The sequence below is a fragment of the Ciconia boyciana genome, chromosome 1 (assembly GCF_034638445.1).
Source record: "Ciconia boyciana chromosome 1, ASM3463844v1, whole genome shotgun sequence".
Classification (NCBI taxonomy): Eukaryota; Metazoa; Chordata; class Aves; order Ciconiiformes; family Ciconiidae; genus Ciconia; species Ciconia boyciana.
In genome coordinates this window covers 205,731,412-205,755,563 of record NC_132934.1, presented here as the reverse complement: position 1 = coordinate 205,755,563, position 24,152 = coordinate 205,731,412, and the positions used below count along the sequence as shown (strand labels likewise).

Here is a 24,152-nt window from a genome sequence, read left to right as displayed (position 1 = left end):
TGCACCATTGTTACAGGAAATAAATTGGACATACCAAATAAATTAAATTAAAATAATCTAATTTTCCCTCCTTTAGATATTCATGAATATCAGAATTATTGCTATTAGCAAAATGCCTAAATTTATACTGAATTATATATTCAACTGGTGCATTATTTTTAAGTCAAAGGGCAGTTTTCTAGAACTTTATTACAAGGGACTTGGAAGACTACTATACCTTGTTGCAGCCTCTTCAGATGAGGGAAAGAGAAACAAACTCTTTGCGGACTCCTATTGCTCATAACTAACATGCTGATCTTCAACAGACAGACACTCACCACTGCATTTCCAGGCAATTCCAATGTCTCAGTATCATTTATTACGGAGAAGGCATGGAGTATCCTGAAACCGTTTTTATCTTTTTTGAAACCATACTTGCTAGTTGCTCTATTGGAAGATCCCTTGAATATAGCCCAGGGAATTAATTGTGTCATTATTTTTGCCCTTGTTCTTCCTTGCCCTGCATTATACAGTAGAAGTTACATTTCAAAAATGTCACCAACGAAAGACAATCTGAAGAACAGAGAATTAATAGTGCCAAGTAAATCTCAATTCTTTTGAGTGTAATTACTTACAAGGAGGTAATTAATGCTGCAAGATTTCTGAATTGATTACTACATGCATACATATATGTGTGTGTGAACAACCAAAGAAATGAAGGCAGCGGCAGGTTTCTATTCTGTAACTTTCTACAGTGGTTTATAGATTTTTTAAAACCATTTTCAAATTCACTACCTCAGAGTTCTTGACTTTAGGTAAGTTGCAGTGAAATACATGTCGAATGTTATTTCCATAGTGGTTTTTATCTAGTGAATCTCTTCCAGGAACACTTTAAAACTATATATGAAAAGATAGTGTAGACCATGTTTGGACAAAACCAAGCTTCAAATTCTGTCAGCACCAGCTACTCAAAACAAAACTTAAATACTTTTTCTAAGTGCTTTGAAAATGTCATTAAATTATGTATATTAAAGTAAGAAATAACTTTTTAGTGGTGCCTAGTAATTTCTCTGCTTCCAAAATGCTGTTTTTCCAGCCCAAGTTATTTATTTTTCCCTTTCTGTTTCATTTTTCTAATGCTACCAATAATGCGGATTTCATTAGGAAGAGATGTTCTGCTGGCAGCTAGACCTGTCAGGCAGTACATTAGCTTTCCAGCTTAAGTGTCTTCCATTTTAGTCTTGGAATGGGTTATGAATAAGAAGTATTTCAGTAGTCTCATGCTAGTCACCAGTGACCTTCAGAGGACTGCTGTCCTGATGTACCTGACATCATTTGTTTATATTCAGGTAGGCTACTACCTAACTTGCAAAAGCATTTCCTTTCCAAAACATGTTCTACAAAATTCTCTGCAATTCATCATCACAAGTTGTTCTTTTTATTAGGTACCTGAAGAAGTAAGTCATGACCTTTTATTCATCCATCTGAGATCCACCATCCCCTCTAGATACACACCTTGACTCTGTGGAAGTCAGCAGAGGTTCTTTACACTCTGAGTATGGGGAGGATGAGAGAGAGGATTCAGCTCAAAGTCCAGGATTGATTTAAGGCAGAAAAGGCGATGCCAACCACTTACAATTAGTTTAGTAACTGTAGTGCTCATGTACAAGGTAGGATATTTCTTTTTAGCTGCCTTAGACCCAGCCTCAAAATCACTCTTGCCTCTCCTCAAGAGCATGCCGTATCTACAGACAGTAGTTTAGGTGGGATCAAGATGCATTCAACCCCCTTTCTGAGGCAAAGTAGCCAGGAACACAGAAGTCAGGAGACAAAGAAATGAGAGCCTGACTGTGTAGGGCACACTTTAGGATACCTCCAACAACCCGAATATTTGCTTCTTTCATTGAGTTGCCTACTGCCCAAAAATGAGCATAGTCCTCAGGGGAACCACTGTCAACAGCTTAAGCCAATACACTGAAGTGTGTATTGGGAAAGGGAAAAGCTAAATAACGGGCATGCACCCTCTGCACTGGATTTGCCCTGCAGCAGGGCAATGAGGCAGATAGTGATAAAGCCTTAAGACTTTCTGGAAGACAGTCATCAGAGCCCGTAGCAGCAGAAGGCGACATATAGGGCAGGCTGATACAGCTCAAGGACATCCAGAAGAGAAAATAGCTTTTCACATAGGGTAGTAACTATTCTGGCACCCGGCCCGCACAAATGTGCTACTTCAGAGGAATCCCATAACAGGAATTACGTATGTCTGATGGTCAAAGAAACGGTTTTAGTGAAGTGAATTAATATAACAAAAATCACAGCTATGAACTTACATTCCTGACACCCAACTCATTGCCTGATTTCACTTCATTTATGCCTTGTGTTGTTTACTCACCCAAGGAAAATATGTGCGGAATAGCCGTTTGCCACGCAAACAAGGGTGTTTACAGGAGAATATAGCTATTTGCTACACAGTCAACGAATGTTTACCCCAGCACAAGAAGTCATCAGCCATTTAAGAAGAGGAAGTGATTTATGATTTTTATGAATGTCAATCCTGTTCTTGATATCAGTCCAAGAATAGTTTTCCCATGCCACGTGATTTGTCTGGCTACCAGCCTTTACTTCTCCACCCAGATCTTCAACTTCCAGTGAATATTAAGGAGCAGAGAAGCAGAATAGCAGAATGTTTCAGCTTGGCTAGTTTTCCATCTATCATTGGCACACCAGTAGTCGAGCTGTCTCTATACTGATTTTTCACAAAGAAGTGATTACCATAGCAGAAGGCTCTAATACAGGATAAATATGCATGTCATGTTCTGACACTAATGGTATGATCACAAACATGGTTACCAAACACCCAAGTACCAGCCAGGAGACTTGCATCTCACAGATGTCTCAGGTGATCTTGTAGCCAGCAATGTGTCAGGTTTCCTCAAGACAATGCCTGCTTGGTAAGTTAATTTGGTTTTTAAAGCCTGTCTTCCAAAAAAGGCTTATTATATTCTTATTTCCCCATTATGCTGTAGAAATTTGAAGCAATCTGTGCATTCATATTTTCATTACAAAGGTCCTTCATGATCCTGTGCTTCCACCATGTTTCACTGTAGAGACATTTAAAACACCAAATGCTTCTGTCATAAAAAATGTTGACACCGTGAAGAGGCTAAACTTTATTACCTTATGTTGGTCTAATCAACTACATTAAAAAAGGTCAATAGTGGTTTTCACTTTGTGTTTATTTAATTCATCAGTACAAAATCTGTTACTCATAGACAGGGAGGTTTTGAAGAACACCAGCAGAACTTATAGCTAAGAGCAGAAGGCTACTTCTTACATTCACTTTTGGCAAAAGGTATCCCTTTGCTCTTGAAACACACAGTTTCTAACAAACTCATTTGAAGTGTTGGTTTGCCATAGGCTGCAATAAGGAAAAGCTTGAGTAAAAAATCTCCTACCAAAACTAGTTATTGTATATTCCTTGCTCTTTCTTCTGCAAATTTGGAGAGCTGGCTTAGAAAAGCATCTGTACAGTTCAGCAAAGAAAAACAGTGGGAGTTGGGGACATCACACAGGAGTCTAACATGCTTTCATAAAGATCAGTGTGAGGCTCCCTATATTCTGTTAAGAGTAGAGATCCCTGTCGCCTGCACTGAGGTGAGTGGTACTCCTGGTGCAGCAGCAGTTTCCAAGAACACCAGGGAGTTTCTTGCAGATTAGAGGATCACTGCCAAATTTACCATGATACTATTATCTGATGTGTGGGACAGTGCTTCAAACATTTAGAATTGAGTGAGTGATTTTTCCTATATAAACTTCTATATTGTTAGAGATGTAGTGACACCACAAACACTGATGTAGGTTATTTGCATCACATTTCTTTTTAGGATCATCATGACTGAGTTAGGAATACAAGGTTATGAAGCTGAAGGATTTTTTTACATCTGTGAAAGCTTCAGTGCCTAATCAACGGTACCAAGTCTCCAGTATTTTAATATTTATTTAATAAATGAAAGCTTTTTATCATAATAAATGATTGGGTTCAGTAACTTTAAGTTGTCAAATAAATCCATCATTTAAGTCCTATTTGTAAATTACCCTTGCAAGGCTGGTTTACAATACGTTATACCCAAGAGAGTAAGTAGCATTAATTGCAAACTACTCCGATAGATGCTGGATGCTGCATTGCATGCTGCCTTACAACAGTTTATGGAGCAGCCAGCTCATCTCCAAATTACCAAACTTTCTTTCAGATTGCTCCACTTACTTGTTGTAGATACAGCGCAGCCTGATCTCTGGTTTTGCACAGGAGCAAAGGGTACTAGTCCCAAAATGATTTATTCAATGTTTGACTTTCTGCAACGTAAACAGTGTAAACCGTAACCTGTAGCAAAGGTTGACACTACAAGGTAACTAAGTCTGGGAGAGCATAGCAAAGAAAAAGACCATTAGCTCTTTGCAAGGGAACTACAGTAATGCAGTAGCCAGGCAAGTTTGCTTAATTTTTTAATTTGAGGTGCTAACAAAAAGTGCCATCTTCTGTAAAAAAAGAGGTTGAATAAATAAAACGCAGAGAAATTAGTTCTGTGTGTTTCCTTGTATTCATCAGTGATCACGTAAAAGATTGTTTCAGCACATCTAGTAATTTTAATACTTTATATATTTATATAAAAATAAAAAATAAATATATTTATATAAAATTTATGTATTTATACATAATATAAAATATGTTTTAAGAGAAACTCGAAGATAAATAATTTTTTGGTCTCAATTCTGTTACAAATTGATCTATCCTCTCTAAGCATTAATACAGTTAACTTTGTTTCCAGTACTATCTCATTGGTCTATACTTAAGGATTTTAGTAGATTTAGATGCCAGATATTTTCTGGGTATTTTAGTAATAGTTTGTTCGCTGTTGTTTGCTTTTATTATCTTTTTCACTCTTACTGCTCAAAATGTGTTTTTTATTGTTATGGATGTCCATAGAAATTGTGCTTTTCTAGAGGAAGAAAAAAATAATGTCCAGTATTCTTAATTCTCTGCATCAATGCTGTACACCCTTGGAAACTTATTAGCATATACAAAACTAATTAAAATCCTTTGAACTATACAAATATTAGTACAACATTCATGGTAGGAAGATTCCTTAAAAATAAGATTAAAATCAGCTTTCTTCTACAATGTATAACATGTATTGTAAGACTGTGCACTGAAAGCTAACCAAATGCTCCATGCATGCCTACTGTAAGTAAAATGAGCTTTAAGATCAGACAGCTACCTGGATGCTGTAGGATCTTGAAATGGAGCAGAGAGCAATCCCGTAGTGTGAAAGGATGAAAGCCTTTGTGACTACAAACTCTAGTTTAAGAGTACACATTTTGCGGTCTAAAAATAAAAGAGGCTAAAGCTATTCATCTTGTAGACTGGCAAAACTACCAATCTAAGCAAGAAATCCACTCTTATGATATATTTTTGGAGAAGTAATGTTTCCTCTGAACTCCACTGACCTGGAGCAAATATAAGGCAGGAACTGCTGGTTAGGTTGACCACACTGCTCCTTTCAGTTGTGATATTGCCAATAAAACTTAAAGACAAGCACTTGGGTTTAAAGGCCATCAGACACAACATTATTAAATGGAACGTAAACAAGGTCAGCAGATTCTTGCTGGTCCTTGAAATTACATTTGAGCTGTAGCAAAGGCCAGGAAGATGCCCTAAGCACAGACCCCATTAATTGGACTGACAGAATATGTCCATAATAGTAAACTGCTCCCTGAGGCCAATGGGTGCAGCAGAGTTCCCATCCACACAGCTACATTCCCGGTCCCCCTCCCCTCTCAGAAAAGGATGGGCATGACAAACTGCCTGTTGGGATCTGCCCCAGCCCATGGTAGTCCATTAATTGTGCCAAGGCATTGCCTGGGAAAGTCATAACTGCACAAGGTTGAAATAAGGATAGGGACTGGCTGATGACATAATACTGCATAGGATCAGTGCTAGAGTTCAGATCTGTGCTTTGGCCCTTTTCAGTATATCAGTGTAGCTGAAACATTTACAATATTAGAAGATAGTATATTACTGTAGCTGGAGCATCAGTCCTTAACCCACAGATTCCAGACCAAAACACTTCCAGCAATCGGATCTTGCAACAGGACCTTTGTGATAATATCTTCAGTGGTGTGAAAGGGAAAGAGATTTATATCTTTAAAAATGTTTTTTTTAAGAGTTTAAAAAAGACCCTTTGTTCTGTCTAAGAAACTTTTTTACAAACGTCAACTTAACTCATACCTATAACTTTAGTCAAAAAAAGTGCCTAGAAACAAGTACAAAAATACAAATCCGATGTGGTGATGTTCACAAACTCAGTGCCCGAAAGAGACCCATGCAGTTCTGGGAGTGCTGGTGCCGACACTGTGATTGCAAAGAGTGAAGGAGGCAGCGCGGACCAGAATTGGGACAACTGGCAAGTGATGCCCTACAGTGCTAAATGTGGTCAGTAGGACATGCCAATGAAAGAGGCATGTCTAAAACTCAGTTTCTTATTCTATTCTGCTAGTTACGTCATTCACAATGCAATTCATAGGCTACTGGTGTTTTTTCTCCTAAGGTGAAATTTCAGTTCATGTTCCCTGCACTGTCCATACATTTTGTGTCAAGTCACAACTGCCACTACACAAAGATCCAGCTCAGAGGCTCTGTACTGGAGTCTGGCATCTGAGCTCACAACGCTCAGCAGCTATCAAGGTTGTCTTGCTCAAAACCCCTCTTTTTAGGTTTGTACAAGGCAGAGAAGTCATCAGGGCAAAGGAGCACAAAATTACATATGTACCACCAAAGGCTTTCTCAGGCGGGACACCAACGATTTCTCGTGACCCTCATCCCTGGAATGAGTTAAGACTATTCAGACTGGAACATCAATGTCTTCTCTTTCTTACCTTTCAACCCTGAGTCTAACCTCCCTATCTGTCCTGCCACTGGTTGAGGTATAACCTCTCCCATCTGCCCAGGGCCCTTATGTAGTTACCTTACAGAAACCACTTGGGTACACCAGACGTGGAGGGAATGGGGATACGGATGTATCCACTAAAGACATGGTAACCATTGCATTCACTATACATCAAACTTTCTCTCCATCCTCTTGTTCCCCACCTTGTGCAAACACTTCATCTGCTGTAGGTAGGCACAGCAAAAGGGACTTACACTACAAGAAACAATCAAGCTCCTGTTTTCTCAAGCACCTTTTCCATCATTCTGTAGTTACTGCCTCTTTCTTTTCCTCTTTTTATTGACCTCTCATCTTCTTGATGACAAGCCAGTACAGCGTGTCATTCAGAAAGAAAAATCTTCAGGTCAAGAAATCTGTGTTCATGAACTGCTACATATTAGGCTTCTTAGTTGTTTGGTAAAATTAAGAATTATCCTGGTCAGGCTGCAGTGAAGTAAATCAGCACACATTCTGGGATACAGGGAAAGGGCACTGCCTCACTGAATGACTACAGCTCTTATTGGTAATATTCTTTCAAGAACTCTCACATTAACATTGTACCATAGCAAGTAATCTAAAGTACCTCTCAGGATGATCATTCCAACAATAAAAAGACACATAAAACAAGTTTGCCAAAATGCAGTCACGCATGTCCTGAAATGAAGTATCAATCTATGGAATTGCTCTGAAAGAAGATAACTGACTAATATCCTTAACGCTGGGTTTCCAGTGCTCCTAGACCTGCATAAGAGTCTATCGCAGCCCCCAAATGTCTTCTCTATGAAGGTCGACTGCACTGTAGTGCATTTATGACCAGTCATTTTTGTGTAGTTTCCAGAGAAGCATTTGAGCAGACTGTGCATTTTTTCCTCAATTGGCTATTCTGAACTAAAAAATTGTTTTAGAGATCCTGAACAATAACACAGCCCTTGGGAGAAAAGCTTCTTTGCATTAGCCATACGGCTGACACCATGAATGATTACATCCAAGCATAAAATTTAATGAGATTTCTACAAAAATGAGTGACATCTGCATAGCACTCAGGTCCTGGCTAACTGTCATACATTTGTCATCACTGAGGCTTTTGTCCTTTATTAATCCGCTTTCAAGAATGCCTGCTGTTGGAAATGGAAATGCTTTTTCGCAGTCATCTTGCAGACTGTGTAAGAGCACACATCTCAGAAAGCATAATGACACATTGTCATGACTAGGAATGCATTTAAAAGGTTTAAAAAACATGAGACAACTCCAACAACAAAATATATTGAGAATTTAGCAGGAGACGTCTGCATAAATATATTTTACATATTTTTATATAAGCAAGATGCTTGTTCTTTTGCCTATAATACAGTGGCCAGAAACTCTTTAATAACATTTGGTGTGCATGGGAGAAATATTGTTGAGAGGAAAAGTACTAAAATATTTCCCTTTAATTTTGTTTGTGCTTGGGACCATGATATAATTCTGGGCCTAGGGCTCCAACCCAGTAAAAGCATATGATTGTATCAAGATCCCAGCTTTCCTTTAAACTTTCCCTCATGGCTACAAATAAAAATTTCACTAGTATTTTCCTACATCAACAGATAGCCTGAAACAATAGATGATGGAGATTGAAGATCACCCTCTTATTAAATTAGCCCCAGGACTTGCTATTCTAAGACGAAGGCCTGACCTGGTGCTTCCCACCAGAGAACAGCAAACACTTGTCAGGAAGGCAGGAATGCAGAGGACACATCTTTCTGCCATGTTTTCTCCCAGGAAGAAAAGCAAGACCTTTCAACTGCAAATGAAGATGGGACTCCAGAAGGCCAAGAGTCACAAGGTGTCCAAGGGTGGGCACCATCTTATCCCAGCACTGTTTGTGACTCAATGAAGGCACTGGCAGCGGCAAAGTCAAGCCTGCTGAGCAGGCAGAACAAGGGAAGAGGAGAGACTCCCAGCAGTGAAGCTGCTCACCACCCATGGAAGGGGAAAACCTTGTTCTTCCTATAGCTCAGAGCTGTACCCTGGGCTCCTGTGAAGAGGACCGCAGTGTGTTGTGGAGACAATCTTCTTCCATCATACATCCATAATACTATCTTTACTGAATTCCTTCCATTCCTGGAATTGAAGGAATTGAATCCCTTGAATTTCAAACATTCATTTGTCTTTTTTTGTTGCTATTATTTCTAAATGACATATATTTTCAACATGTTAATGTCAATTAGTTGCTTGTAGATCATTGCCAAGCAGAGGCAAGTGAATAGCGTAAATTGCTTTCTTATTTAAAGGATTCAATGTCTCTTTCACTCTGAAGCTATTGAGCTCAACTATTACAAAACTCTGATCATACTGTTGTCATAGTTCATGCAAACATGCTTTTGTTGAAGGCATATCAAAGGAAATATAAAGCTGTTTGCAGCTGAAAATTACAAAAAATCCCAGCAACTAAAAGTATTTCAGTTAATGGGTTTTTTTAGCCTTTGATATTCAGATAAATTTGTTTCTACTCATGGGCTAAGGATTCTAGCCAGCAAAAGATTTAATTGCAAGAAGTAGCACTAAAATGGAATAATGCTGAGCTTGGTAATGCAGAAATCCTGGCTACAACTGCCACTTCAAATGGAGGCACCAGACCTGAGTGTTTGCCACCCTGATCCGCAGGTGCTGAACTCTGACAGTTCAGCAAGTGGGACCGCACCACCCGCCACCGCTCATGGGAATGGAGGTATCCAAAGGACCTGCTCCACTACAGCTCATGATACATGCAAACAGCACTGGGCTCCCACAAAAGTGTAGCAGCAGTTGCTTTCTATTAATAAAGTTTTTCCATCATCACCCTTCCTGCAGTTTCATTTTGGGAGAAAGTGCCCAGTAGCGCATTTCTGATTTCACAGACCTCCATCTGTATAGGAGCAGAAGGAAAATGTCAGCCTTCAACAACAGGAGGATGGAAAAGAATCAGAAGGGTCTTGGATGCCAAGAAAATCCAGATTTGTCATAAATAATTATAGCTATTAATAATATTAATATTTTACAGAAGTATTGTGTCTTGTCCTTCAAGACTTATATAAGCTTTTAAGCATAAGAAACCACAAGAGAGATGTTTATTCTGCATTTACCCATGACAGAGATGCACATTTTCTCCTAAACATCTGGTTACAACAACTGTGGAAGAGGGTCCTGAACCAGGAGAACCTTGCCTCCAATTTAGTTTGGCAAGTGCAAATGTTTTCAAACACCAGTAATATCAATATCAGGAAGAATTAAAGAAGAAAACTGGGGGTGGGAGTGGGACGTTATAGCCACATTTTTCTTTACAAAGTCATGTTTGCTACCAGAGACCTCACTTATTGGATCAGTCACATGGCCTATACAAATGGTGATTAACATTTTCTCATTTGGTGCAGCTAAGTGGAATAAATAATCCTTTCATTTCTCAAGTGAGAAGTTGTGGGGTTTTGTTTATTTTTAATGGAAGCATAGTAATTATCAGCTTTCAAAATATTTGGGTTTGGGTTTTGTTTTGGTTTTAATAGCTTTCAATCAAACAGTTAATGGACTTCCAGCAGGATAGTAATCCAGGCGGTTTCCCTGAATGAGTGAATTTGAGAAAAAGGATGAATGCTGTGTTCTTGATTCAGTTATTAGTAATATTATTGTTCTTCAAGAAGCACATCCACCTGTGCTTCATTTTGATCACTATTTGTCTTTCCTGCTGACAAGTCTCACACAAAGAGAAGATGTGATTGCTGCTGCTAAGTCTAGCCTGGATGCTTCTTGAAGTTGCTCTTTTTTTCCTTTAATTTTAGGTTCAGAACAATTATAATGGAAGATTTTTTTTAATCTGTTTCTATTTCTAGTTCTTCCGCTGTCACTCTGACACGTTAATTGATACTCACCCACGCAGCATTTAAAGAGTAGAAACAATCACAATTTACCAGCAGAAATCATGGAAATAAGGTATCTCCGTGATGTAGTAGTGCGCATTTTAACCCTTGTATTTCATGGATATTGAACTCCACCGGGTCCCTACAGAATGTGTCTCCTGTATTATAGCTGCTCATCCGTGATGATGGTGTGGTCTGTTTGATTATTCCACTTTATTTCTAGGTCCTCCTGGTCCCCCAGGGGTTGTAATAGTGGAGGAAATTACAGACACCACAGCAACACTCTCCTGGAGTCCTGGGGCAGACAATCACAGCCCTATCTCCCTCTACAACCTGCAAGCACGCAGTCCATTTTCTCTTGGCTGGCAGACCGTAAAAACAGGTGAGAAAAACTTTCAAACAGCACAAGTAGACTGTTCAAAACTCCTGCTCATCACAATAGTAACCACTGGCAACTGCAGAAACGGACACTCTTAAGAGAACAATGATAAATTAAAAGCACTGATTTTTTATATTTCTTTTTCATTCCTTTCGTGTTACTTAGCAACAGCTCTGAAAGGACAACACAAAGACACCTGCCATGATGCATCTGTGAATAAGCAGAAAGCTCTCCCCTATATCCTTCAATCTGTGTCTTTTCAGGAGTACCACAGTGCCAAAAACCCAGCTGTGATTTCTGACATACTAGATCCTTGATGTCTATCATTTCTAATGGTCGTGTTGTATCACAAAGTCCACTTGCCATTGAGACACTGCATGTGACCTTCAGATTTCTGAGTGACTTCCACATTTCTTTACTGTCTGCAGTTCCAGATGTGATAAGTGGTGACATGGAGTCTGCTATGGCTGTCGAACTGAACCCTTGGGTGGAGTATGAGTTCAGAGTTGTAGCAACCAACAAAATTGGAACCGGAGACCCAAGTGCACCATCACGAGTGATCAGAACCAATGAAGCAGGTAAGAAGAGGATTAAAAGGTTAATTTTCCAGGACTACCAGAGAAAAGAACTGTTTTAATATAATAATAGAACTATTCTCTTCTCCCTGAAACACATCTGTGTGTTCAGTCGTCACTGTTCCAGGGTGATATTCTTTGTAATGGGGAGCCAGTTTGTTTTAATTACAGGAATATTGTTTAATTTACAGAAATTTCAAACAAACCCATTCCCTGCTGTCTTACTCCATCCGGGCTGCCTTACTCTTCGTCTTACACTTAAGCCATTGCTGCCTACCCTTTGGCAGGCTTACACTGCTCTTCGATTGTAGGCTGCTTCTCAGTCTCTTCACACAACCACTCCCAAGCAGCATCGCCCCCCTTATTCTTCATAACTTCTCTCCTTGAAGGTGCACAGAATTTTTTTCAGCAAGATAGGGAAGCCATGGGAAGCTGCTTAATTTGAAATACCTTGTCCTCTAAGTGTTTCTTTGTCATTCACACTCTACCATGAACTGTTAGTGTATTTAAAGAAATTTCATTATATTTCTGACTGGGATGGTACTGTGGGAGCCCAGGAAAAACGTTGTATATTTTATTTGGGTCTCTTGAAAATTGCAGTGGTCTCTCAAAGTTTGGAATCATTGACAGTAACTTGGGCAGAATGAAGGGAGGTAAAGAAGGATTAGGAATCTGAGAAAAATCCCTGGGCAGATAGAGAGACACGTTTTAAGAGGTAGAAAGAGATTGAGATAGGGTTTGAACAAAGCCTCAGAAGAGAACTGCATCTCAGAACACTTTCAGATTATTCTTCGTTCTTTTTTGTTATTTAGGAGGCCTAGAGAGTTTTGATTTTGGTTTGATGTTTCTTCAGCTCAATAATTTGTAAGTAATTTATTAATCATACAGAATAAAAGAGTGCCAAATTCAAAGATTCCACTTCAATTTGAAAGTATAACTGATTTTGTAGTTATAAATATTCTGGAGGAATACAGCAGTTGTGTTGCACTCTGTCTTCTCATGAAGGGAGATTATAAGAATTACAAGTGGCAATGCCAAAATGTGTCTACCTCTCTCATTCTGAAATAAAATTCTTATCTTTTAAGATATGTTAATCCTGTGCCTCAGCTCCATAGTTCACCGGTCTGTGTATATGCCACCCATAAACACGCACACCAGAACGTTCAGGCTGATTTTCTTAGACAGAACCACAGAATCAACTGAATAATTGGGGCTGGAGGGGATCTGGGGAGATCTCTAGTCCAGCCTCCTGCTCAAAGCTGGGTAAACTGACTTCAGAGGAGGTTGCTCAGAGCTTTGTCCAGTTGAGTCTTCGAAACCTCCAAGGAGGGAGATTGCAGATCTGTGCCAGCAGTTAACTAATCTCATTGTGATTTTTCTTTCAATATATCCAGCCAGAACTCCCCCTGTTTCAGTTTATGACCACTTTCTCTTGCCCTCCCACCCTGTGAAGAGCCCATCTCTGTCTCCTCAATGACCTCCCCATAGGCACTGAGGGCTCCTGTTAGGTCCCCCAAAGCCATCTCTGCTCCAGGCTGAACAAGCCAAGCTCCTCCAGCCTCTCTTCACAAGGCAAGTGCTCCAGCCCCACCATCCCAGTGGCCTCCCCTGGACTTGCTCTAGTTGATCAATGTCTTTCTCATTGTGGCACCCAAAACTGGATGCACTATTTCAGATGAAGTCTAACAAACCTATGTTCAGTTTTAATAAGACATATTTATTTTTTTCTGCTTTAAACAACTGTGTAGTTGCTACCTGATACTAAATTTCACTGTGCAATCACAGAACTGCACTGAAGTGATTTGATTCTCATTCACGCATGTTGAAGGATGCTTCCTTGTCAACTCTGCCCTTCATCTTCTGCAAACTCCCCACACATTGTGAAACTCGATAACTTTATAGCAGAAGCTTCAGATGCTATATACTTTGTTCCATTAAGAGGAGGAAGGGAAAATGAAATAAAAAAACATGAGCTACTTTAATCTCAAATAATTTAAAAAAAAAACTTTTTTCAACCACCGTTATTCTTTCCTTGATTTTGTACCATATTTCATTGGCAGTGAAAATTCTGCTGGACCCAAATGTTTGAACGACTTCTCTATTTATTCAGGTGGTACAAATCAGAGAGGACACAACCATTCTGGAAAAAGTTTATCCTGTAATAGGTTGCACCCGTGGGATTATGTTCTTTCAGATTTATGAATATGTTCCCTGTTTTTGAAAGGATGGTTCAGGATTTTAATCAACCAGATGTTTTTAAGCTGTGAGCAAATGTTTTTCTCACAAACTGAAGTTTTAAAATATTAGATTTCATCTAGCTGTCATGTTTTTTAGGTTTCTTCTTCTTCTTTCCCAATGTTCCCCAAACAAAGGCTGTATTTACTAAAACATATTCCTACAACTCTAGTGAAAGACTTCTTCATGCACATCCGTTTTCAATATTCCTTTGGACAATCATTGCAGCTTTACCTCTGCAAAAATGAATTAATAAATCATAATAATGATCAGTTAAAAAAAAATTGTGGGACAGACAAAGCATGCAGTGTGCGGTGTATTTTCACCCGGTGATTGGTATTTGTTTCTGGGTAATACTCCACTGCTGCTGCCATCGGAAGGAACAGAGTCTTTAACTCAAGTAGCAATGATGGGTACTCCCATCTCCCCCAAATACTCCAGTACATGGGGCTCCTCCTGATAAACAGCGCTGTAGCTGGTAACAATGCAGGTCATCTTGAATAATAAATCAGTAACATATTAGTTCAAATAGGAAAAAGGCCACACTAGATGTTTACTTGCACTTTCAGCTTCCCAGTTAGGAATACCTTTTTGCTACCAGAGTTACAGCTGCACAAATGTCGTGCGTAGAAGGGAGTGTTTTGTAGCACGACATCAAAATCCAGACAGGTGCCAGTAAAACAACTTAACAGCCTTCAGAGAAATTTAAGCTGAATTTATTTGGTATGCCTGCTTAACACAGCATGGTACAGCAGAAGTCTGTTGTCATCACCTCAATTTCAAAAAACCTTTGTTTAAGAAAAAGTTTGGTTACTGTTTCAGTTGTGAATGGTTTTGGGTTTTGTGTTTTGTTGGGTTTTTTTTTAATAAAAATGATAGATGCAGTCTCATCTTTTTATTCTATAGAGGGAGTGAGAAGACAGGAGTTACAATAAGATATAACTTCCCAATTTGTTAGAACCTGCAGAGAGCTGTAAGGTGGGAACAATAACACAATGGACTCTGCTTTAAACAAAAAAAAATCAAACAAAAAAACCCCCTGTTACAGATATACTTCTTTGCAAAAGGGCATGCTGCTTATAATTTTTGTGGCACTCTTGAAATGCCAGAGGCTTCACAATCTGGTTCACTCGGGCAGCCACTTTTTCCTGGTCTCCAGATATTCCTAAAGTCCCGAGCCTGTTTACCTCTGTCCTCTGACACAGCTCTTTCAGTGAATGCGTGAATTATCACCCTTGGTATAGTTTTCAGATGCCAAAGTCAAAGAGACAGGAAAGCTAGTAATAGTAGTCATTGGGTTTCGTATATGGTTTTCCAAATCAGCACATTAATATCTATCTTTATGTATTACCCAGTGATGTATTCTTTTTCAGAATCTCTCTATTACTAATTTTTAATGTGAAAGCTTCAAGGTAAAATCTCTATTAATATGGGTTCCAGTTCTAATATCATAGATCTCAATTCTTAAAAGGCATGTATGTGAAAGGACATTGTGTTTCAGAAAGAACATGGCATAAACCTCTCTACTCATGACCCAGGCAGAGTAACCTGGCTATTTGCAGTGACGTTAGATGTGCCCCACAAGTGGAAACAGTCAGGCTGCCCCTGCACTGGGTAAAACTCCAGAAAGATCAGTCTCCCAGCAGAGAAGGTGACTGGCTCATGCTCAGATGAGAGTTGAGATCCACAAGGCTGAAGGATAGCTGTGTAGACAACCTACAGATGCAGCAAATGTGTCATTCTGCTTCCATTATTTTATACTTAAATGGAAATCGGCATCTGTAGTTTAATGGCACAAGCTAATTTGACTGGAGACTAAAGTCTTCTCTCCCCACACCTCACTTATTTTATCACTTCTTCCCCAAGATAGTAACAACATTTTATATTAGTCCATTATCTAAAAATACCCATGGAAGCAATACTTGGGATGGTATAAGGAAATCAACAGAAAAATAAACAGGTTTCCACTTGCTTTAATTTTCTAATTAAATCCTAATCTTGTTACTTAGTTCATATTTATTTAACATGATTGCTTTTCATAGCTACTTTCATCGGAATGGATAATACCGCAATTTTCTGGCACATCTAACTTATAGCCAGCTGCTGCATTTCTGTCAGTTCTAGCCTTGATACATATTTTACAGGTCCACAAGGTGAAAAGAGCCAATAACATGAATTTAAACATGTCTGGCATTCCACTAAGGCAGTCGGGCATTTGAAGCCTGGGGGCAAAGCATCAATTACATTATCTATTCATGGGGAAACATGGGGAGAGAGAAATTGAGTAGAGTCAAAGTTTAACCTGCTAATCATGCATGCAAACTTGATTTTATGAGGTAACAATGTAATGCACTCTATTAGTAGCAGATTGTACACAGGTTTTATTTTTAATAACTACTTATTTTCCATTAAGTCGCCCTTATTCTCAGCTAGAATTTCTTCATAGCATAACAAGAAATGCCCCTGTCCCAGGAAAAAAGTTACCTGTTTTCTACTGGCTTTGTTTTCATATTTTCTTGTTGGTGGGGGTGGTGTTTTATTTGTTTGTGACCTGTATAAAAGAAGTTTCAGCTTTTCCCATTATCATAACTATTTTTGCTCTAGAAAAAATGAATAACCTGCTGTATCTGTGACGTTTGGAGATGATTACCTGGGCTACTAAAGCCTTTGTAGAAAATGTGCTTTTCCATAGGGAAAAAGAAAATAAGAGAATGTAGACAGTAATCATTGACTGCATGTGTATATTTAGAACAAGTAGGCTACTAACACATAATATTGCAGGCTCTAACTAATAGGCAGTATATATTGACAAAGAATCCAAATGTGTGTGCTACTAAAACACATACATAACAGGAAAGCTAAGGAATTGGTTCTCTGGCATATATGCCACAGCATTTGAGATTTCAGCCCTATATGTGGTGATTTGGAGGCTATTCAGACTGAGTCCCACAGACATGCATGACACCATTATCAGTGAACAGAACTGAATTCCATCTCCTACTAAATTACAAGTATTAAAAATACAGAGGAAATGAGAATAACAGAAGCGCAGATCCTGAGACCAGTTGGGGCATCCTTGTTTTCCAATAGTCAAATGCAGTGTATCATCCGCTTCTGAGATGCTGGCACATTTTGCATTTCATTCCTGAAGAGATGAGATGTGAAATGTTTTCCTGGGAGGGCAAGAACTCGAGGGCTGGCCTTTCACATAGTGAAAGGGTTTTCACTTAACATCCCTCTGTTTCCCAGATGTGTACTGCAGGAGATAGATAGATAGATAGATAGATAGACAGACAGACAGAAAGATAGATAGACAGACAGACAGACAGAGGAAAACAACTGAGAAGAGAAATCTGCTGAATGTGTTGTTGCTTTGGTCCTCACATTAGGAAGTTCTGTCGAGCTGGCGACAAACTCTTCCCCCTCCCCATACCTTTTCACAGCTAAGAAGAGTTGGTTTTTAAAGTACATCTGTATCTTGAAAGGTATAAAAAGACCTAAACGAAATAAATAACTGCAACTGTACCTTGAGCAAACATTTTCTTAAGGACTAAAGCCAAGTTTAATAATTCATCTCCCCAAAAAGTGTAGCAATATCAACATTTTGTTTAATTTTGCTTTATTTGACAAGATGTTTCAGAATTTATACAAAAAATATCCATGTGGAAAATATCTCCATGAATACAGGATTCAAGCAGAATAAGAAAGAACTTGTAATTAAACTATGGAATTGGGATTTGGGAAATTTGGACTCAACTGCTTATCAGAAAACTCTCTGGAAATTTGGGCAGCTCATGTTAGCATTTCTTACTCTAAAAACAGGAGGCTAGTAAGGCTCTTGCTTCTTTTTGTCTTCCCTCTATCTCACCTATTCAGATTGCAAAATTGAAGGATAGGGACTAAATCTAGCTACATGTTTCTACAACGATACTATAATCAATTATAATCTTGGCTGCTAAATACTTTTGTCCTGCACAAAAATTAAGACACACTACAAAATTAAGAATCTGTCATTTCTCTTCACAATAAACAAAGCACACAGAACTGAAAAAAGCCACTCGACATTTCCTTGAAAAAAAGACAAACCAGAAACACTTTTAAATGATTAATTATCCATTCAGTAACATTTTTTAAAATTTATTTACAAAATTGGAATGTTAAAAAGAGGATGAACTGTTTTTCAAGTACTTTCAGTTTTTCTAGGTTCATTGTGACATTTTATTTTCCTTTCTATAAGGAAAGGAATCTAGAGCTAAAGCAGTTTAAAAGATTTTTTCAGTTCATTCACTGAAGTAAAAATGGGGAGAATAAAACTGATTTTTAAAAAAATGCAGAATTTATTTTCTTTAACAAATTAGAAGTAAAATAATAATTTTGGATAAAAATTAAAAATCTGTCAACTCAAAACAAAATATTCCCATTTATCTTTCCAGTTTTAATTTTTCTATTTTTAAATAAAACTGAAGTAAAATTCAAATTATACTTCTTTTTAAAACACAAATGGCTATGTTTCTTTTGTTATACTGTTGAAGTGAAATATTTAATAATTTTCAATATTTTGCCCAAAAGTGAGTACCCAAAATCTTTGAATGGGCTCACTTTTACAGTCTACCAGAATCCACAGTTTTCATTTTAAAAAAACCCCAGCAAATCCATCAGACATGCAGAGTGAAGAGAGAGGAATTCTTAAAACTATGAACAAAAAAACCTTATTTAAGCACTCTAAAGCACAGAGTAGTTTTCAAAATGTTGGACACAGTGGAACTCTGGAAGGAAAGCTAACATCTACCCCAAATGCTCATGGTTTCATAGCTATGGTATTACCTACCACTTCCAAAAGCTTCCCCAAACTTTACATTTAAATACAGATTTAAAATATGTAGGTGGCACTGTCGGCACTTTTCAGCACGTTATAACCACTGCTCCCATACAGAAAGCCCTCAGCAACATCAGTTCTGGGCATACATTTTGTCCTAAACAAATAACACAGCTTTTCATGCATATTTAGCTGGTGATGATAAGATACACATGAATTATTAAACAATTGGCCGTGGCTTCATGTATAAGCTTTACCTTTCCGTATCACCTTTTCTTCATTTATATTTTAAGCATATTGTCAAATGTTTCATAGGGCTGCTGAAGGCTACATTCTTTGTGCCTGCTCTTAGAGAAAATGTTAAAGGTTTTTTTTGTTTGGTTTAGGGGAGATAAGTTTTAATAGTGTTTAATTTCATTTTCATTTTCAGCATATCACAGTACTTCCATGAAAATGGAAAACAATAAGAAACAAATCCTGCTGTTTCTGTTCAAATCAAACTCCTGGTAAAGTCTTTTCAAGATTTCTGTTTGTTTGCTTTAAGTGGAGATTTCAACATCAACGTGTGCCAGCATACACCCATTATTTACTGTGACCCACACCTAGTCACCATGTCTTTCAGAACACATTTTTAGTACAATTTGTTGTTTGCATTACCAGAACGACAGAGAGACCTGGCTTTTAACTCCCAACCTTACTAGTGGCTGAAGAAACAAAAGAAAAGAAGAGTTGACCTGATCCCAAAGAGCTTATCGCCTAAGAATAAACCAGAAGACAAGTGAGAATAGGTAGCTGGCAAAGGGGCTAATGAGAAGGCTTTGATCAGAGTTACAGACTTATGATCAAGCTAAGCATAGTCACGTTTTATGATCCTAAGGAACCAGTGTTAAGCCAAGGAGTGATTCATTTTCCAGTAGGTGACATTCTCTCATCTTCTTGTTAAATGAGACATATTAACACAGCAAAGAGCTCTTTGTTACTAGTTGGGGTGGTTTTATTCAGAAGAATCAATACTGAATTTCTCAGCTTTGATAAACACTAAAGAAAAGAGGTCCTAATGTCCTTGTCCCCCAGGCACATGGATCTTGTGTCCGGGAGCCAAGTTTAGTCATCATACTTGCGTATTTGGTGCAAGTGCATCTCCATGAGTGTCACTGCCGAGAATTAACAGCTTAAAGATTGGGCAGTCACTAATTGCATGGCAATAAACTTAGGCTATGAGTGAGTAAATTCAGATATAACACTGATATAAAGGTGATGCTGCTGAAAGGGTTGCTAATATATAACCTCAGTGCCTGGCAAAAAATGTTTTCTTTTAATAGTTTTCTTCACTTAACAGTTACTCATTTCAAAATGTCCCCCTCTAACTGTGTATGCTCTGCTTTGGTGCAGTGCAAAGGAAATTTATTCCTTTGACACAATTATTCTTTTAATGGTTATTCATTTGAGAGAGTTTTGCTGTGTGCATGTACATTTTAGTTTGGTGCAAAAGAAATTCATCGCTTTGACAGTTTTATTGTTCTAACATTTATTCATTTAAATAGGGTTTCAGTCTGCAAAGCTGTTAACAAGAAAACTCTAGAAAGAGGACATTGCTGGTTAAATAAGTCCATCACATTGGATGCTTCAAAGCAGTACAGCATACTTTCTCATCACTAACATGGCACCTACATAAAAACTTCATTTATCTTTATAACTTAACCAAAATATACCTTAGAAAGGCAAGAGAAAAATGGGTGCTAAACAAGGTTTAAATATGCTCCATTAGAGATAGCATTATAATTTTTGCATGTTAATTAACTGGCAGATGATTCTTCATCTGCATCTTTTCACTGTGGAACATCCATCCCAGCATTACACGCTAATTGGTTTTATTCTTTTATTTCTTTTTTTTTTAACCAGAGGACAATTCCTCAGCATTCAGTATTGTATAATTCTGTTTCTGAAAGGAAAATCTGAGTAACTTTTTGCCATGTAAAGACTTAAGTCTTAGTTTAAACTAGTTCATGTCTCTAGTCATTAAAGTCTAAACAATCCTGCCCATTGTTTAGACAGTTACCTTTGGATGGGATGAACCACCCCAAAGCTCTCATTCACTGGAGGAGCCTGGGCTACAAGCTCCGCCTGGATACCTGGTTTCCCACTACCTAAAGTTAAACTGCAAAGCAATTCGATCATCTGATTATACAGAAGTCAAGAGCTTTCAGCAGAGAGTAACTATGAAAGATAGTGTATAGTGGGAAGGAAGGAAGGAAGGAAGGAAGGAAGGAAGGAAGGAAGGAAGGAAGGAAGGAAGGAAGGGAGGGAGGGAGGAAGGAAGGAAGGAAGGAAGGAAGGAAGGAAGGAAGGAAGGAAGGAAGGAAGGAAGGAAGGAGAAAGTCGAAGGCATCATGTTTGCCAGATGAACCCAGCTTTATTGGAGAGAGATGTTTCACACATTAGAAATCTCTCCTATCAGTCTGGTAAGAACCACAGATAAAAGGGCTCTTACCCCATTTCCAACAGTGTAAATCAGAAGCCATTCATAAGCTTTGTGGGTTTGCATCATTTATGAGAAAAACCAGAATTGGGCTTATGTTCTTTAAAAGGGAGTTCAGAGTTCAAAAAGACACTACACAAACGAATTCTGAAATTTTATGTGAACTTCCAGGATCTAGTAAAAACTGCACTTTCATTGAACTTAAGCTGTTAATGATCAACACAGGAAATAGAGAGGACTGTGTACATTTATTTAAATGTATTTTTCTTTGTATAGTTCAAAGGCACAGTGCAACTCAATAAATAAGCTAAACAGCATGTAATAAGGCCTTAACAGTTAATGCCTCACAGTACATTTCTACCAATGACCTATGTACTGCTGTATGGAAGAAAAGAGAAAGTGTATATCTTAGGACATATTTAATCAAATAGAGAATGTAAACGTTACCTGCTCACAGTAAATAAACTCAAGATATTAGTCATTTTAGGATCTTCATTAGAGGCACTAAGTAAGATAAAAAAATTATACAATTACAATGGAACATTTAAGATTTCTGATGTTTTACAAAATATGATAACCCAATTCACACTGATTATGATAGTTATAATTTCTTTTAAGGAATTTCATCAGCTGCTCGTATGTGCTTTTAAAGCTATAATGGTGGCCTCAGTTTTTAAAGAACTGTGGGTAGTACTGCTTTCAGCATTTTGCAAGAAATAATAAGGGGTGTTTAAGGATGGTTACTTTAAAATTTCTGAAAATTGCCTCCCTGATAAAGCATACAAGAATAGATTTACAAGAACTAAAACATACTAAATCACTACTGACCTGGGAAATAGTAGAGACATATTATTTATGTCCTAAGATTTTACCTGAAGTCCGAAATATGTCAGGTTTCCTGGCATTTGATTTTGTCTATTTGAAAAATACAAATGTTAACAAGATAATCCCTGTTTTATCTCTTAGATGATCTGTGCCTTGAAATTTTGACTAATCTGCAAAAGACATAGTGCTTAAGCAGCTTTTTATTCCAATATTATTTTTCTTCTCAGCTTAAGCTTTGTTTGAGTTTACCAGCTTGACTGTGGAATTCTCTGAAATGAAACTTGAGCAATTTTTCGTTACCACAGAGTGCTATGTTTGTTATTTCTGTTCTGATTTAACAGCCTCATGTCTTCTGCGGCAACTTATTACTATGGGGAAAACTTCAATAACTTGGACATTCTGTTTTGGTTTTTTTTTTTCCTTTTTGCTCACAGTTCCAAAGACACCTCCAGCTAATGTAAGTGGCAGAAGTGGAAGGCGACATGAATTAGTAATAGCGTGGGAGGTAAGGGACTTTTCTGATTAAAGGTTTTGTTTCATGCTTACTTCTTTGAGGGCAAAGTAAAGAGTACTGTACTGGGGTTTCCTTACAGCAAATCTTGGCAAGACATGAACACAAAATACTGTTCTTTAAATATGTTCTAAAGTTTCAAAGTAATGTGCATTTTCATGTGGTTTGAGTAGAGGGCATTATGGTGAATCTAACCCACCTAGCAGCAGCTCAAAAGTTGTGCTAATTCATCAGTCTTTTCTTCCTGATCTACTGCTTGGGTTGATTTGACTCTTCTGGATCTTATGTAAATGCTACACCAGATGAAATAATAGCTAAGGGAAGAGAAGGAAAGCCTGGTAACTTTTTTTAATCTTAAATTAAGAAATAATTATTTTTTTAAGTATTTCATAAAAATATAAAACTAAAGACGTGAAATAGACCTTTATTTTAAGATATTTGTGCTGCAAGATAACCATGCCAGTGGGCAATTGGAGGAGTGGGAGTTGCTTTCTCTCCTAATCATAAACAAAGTAGAACAGAGACTTTTCTTGAGGAGTTTTCAAAACTTCTAGATTCATCATGAAGAGTTTCAGATTCAGAAAATATACACACACACACATACATATATAAAAAATGAAGAAAAATTCTGTCTGATAAAGACATGGGGTTTTAATGAAAAAAGTTTTAGCCTAGGCAACTTGAGGAGAGATTCAGATGGTAAGAGACATACAGAATTCTGACTAACTGCTTAAAATGGCAAATTTTAGGACATCTGAAGAGGCTATCTTCTGTTGGCACATCTGCCTTCTCCAACACCAGCTACTTGAGACAGCTGAGACAGAGCTCATTTCAGTTTGCTTTATAGTTTATAACTATGAACAGCAACATCTCTCCTATTGGGAGAGAATTTGCTGAATCCCAAACAAAAACATCAGGTGGCTAGAACTGTATCTGATGTAAACTGGCCTAATCCCAGTCCCTAATATGATATATTAGTATGTAGTATTCATATTAAGTGTGTTTATAGTGTACCCCAGGTGACTGGAGTGGGGGACTACTGGAGTGTGTTCTATCTCCCTCTCTGTCAAGAGTGGAAGTTTTCTTCCAAAAGAAACCAGAGACCCATGGGTGTCCCATCCTGCAGTACGGATGCAACAGACAGTTAAGAATTAGAATTACCATAACATAACCTTCAGTATACATTGACTGGTTTTCCAGAAAAGCCAGCTGATGCTTCTTCACTTATAGCTAAGGAGTGCAAACGGCCATTAAGGCAGAAGGTGTCAATCCTTCCCCCTTGTTTCTGATTAACTCATTGTTTCTATCAACACCTAGTGCTGTTCTTCCTGATGTTAAAACTTTCAACACGCTATTGTTTCACATACCTCTTAAACTGCATAAAGTCATTAATCAAATTAAGATTACAAAAACAACATGGCATTTCATCTGTGTCGAATATAAATTGTGAAGGGGGCATATTTACATTTTTTAATTGTTTGAAAGATTGCTACCATTTCTA

General features: G+C 37.9%; 1 protein-coding gene across 1 annotated transcript in view; it reads left to right on the top strand.

The window, feature by feature from the left end:
* Positions 1-24,152, top strand: part of CNTN5 (contactin 5) — a 270,290-nt gene that overhangs the window by 219,301 nt on the left and 26,837 nt on the right. The window contains exons 15-17 of the mRNA XM_072858415.1: positions 11,055-11,213; positions 11,639-11,788; positions 22,575-22,645. Coding sequence (XP_072714516.1) covers positions 11,055-11,213; positions 11,639-11,788; positions 22,575-22,645 — 380 coding nt within the window. The remainder of the gene's footprint in view (positions 1-11,054; positions 11,214-11,638; positions 11,789-22,574; positions 22,646-24,152) is intronic.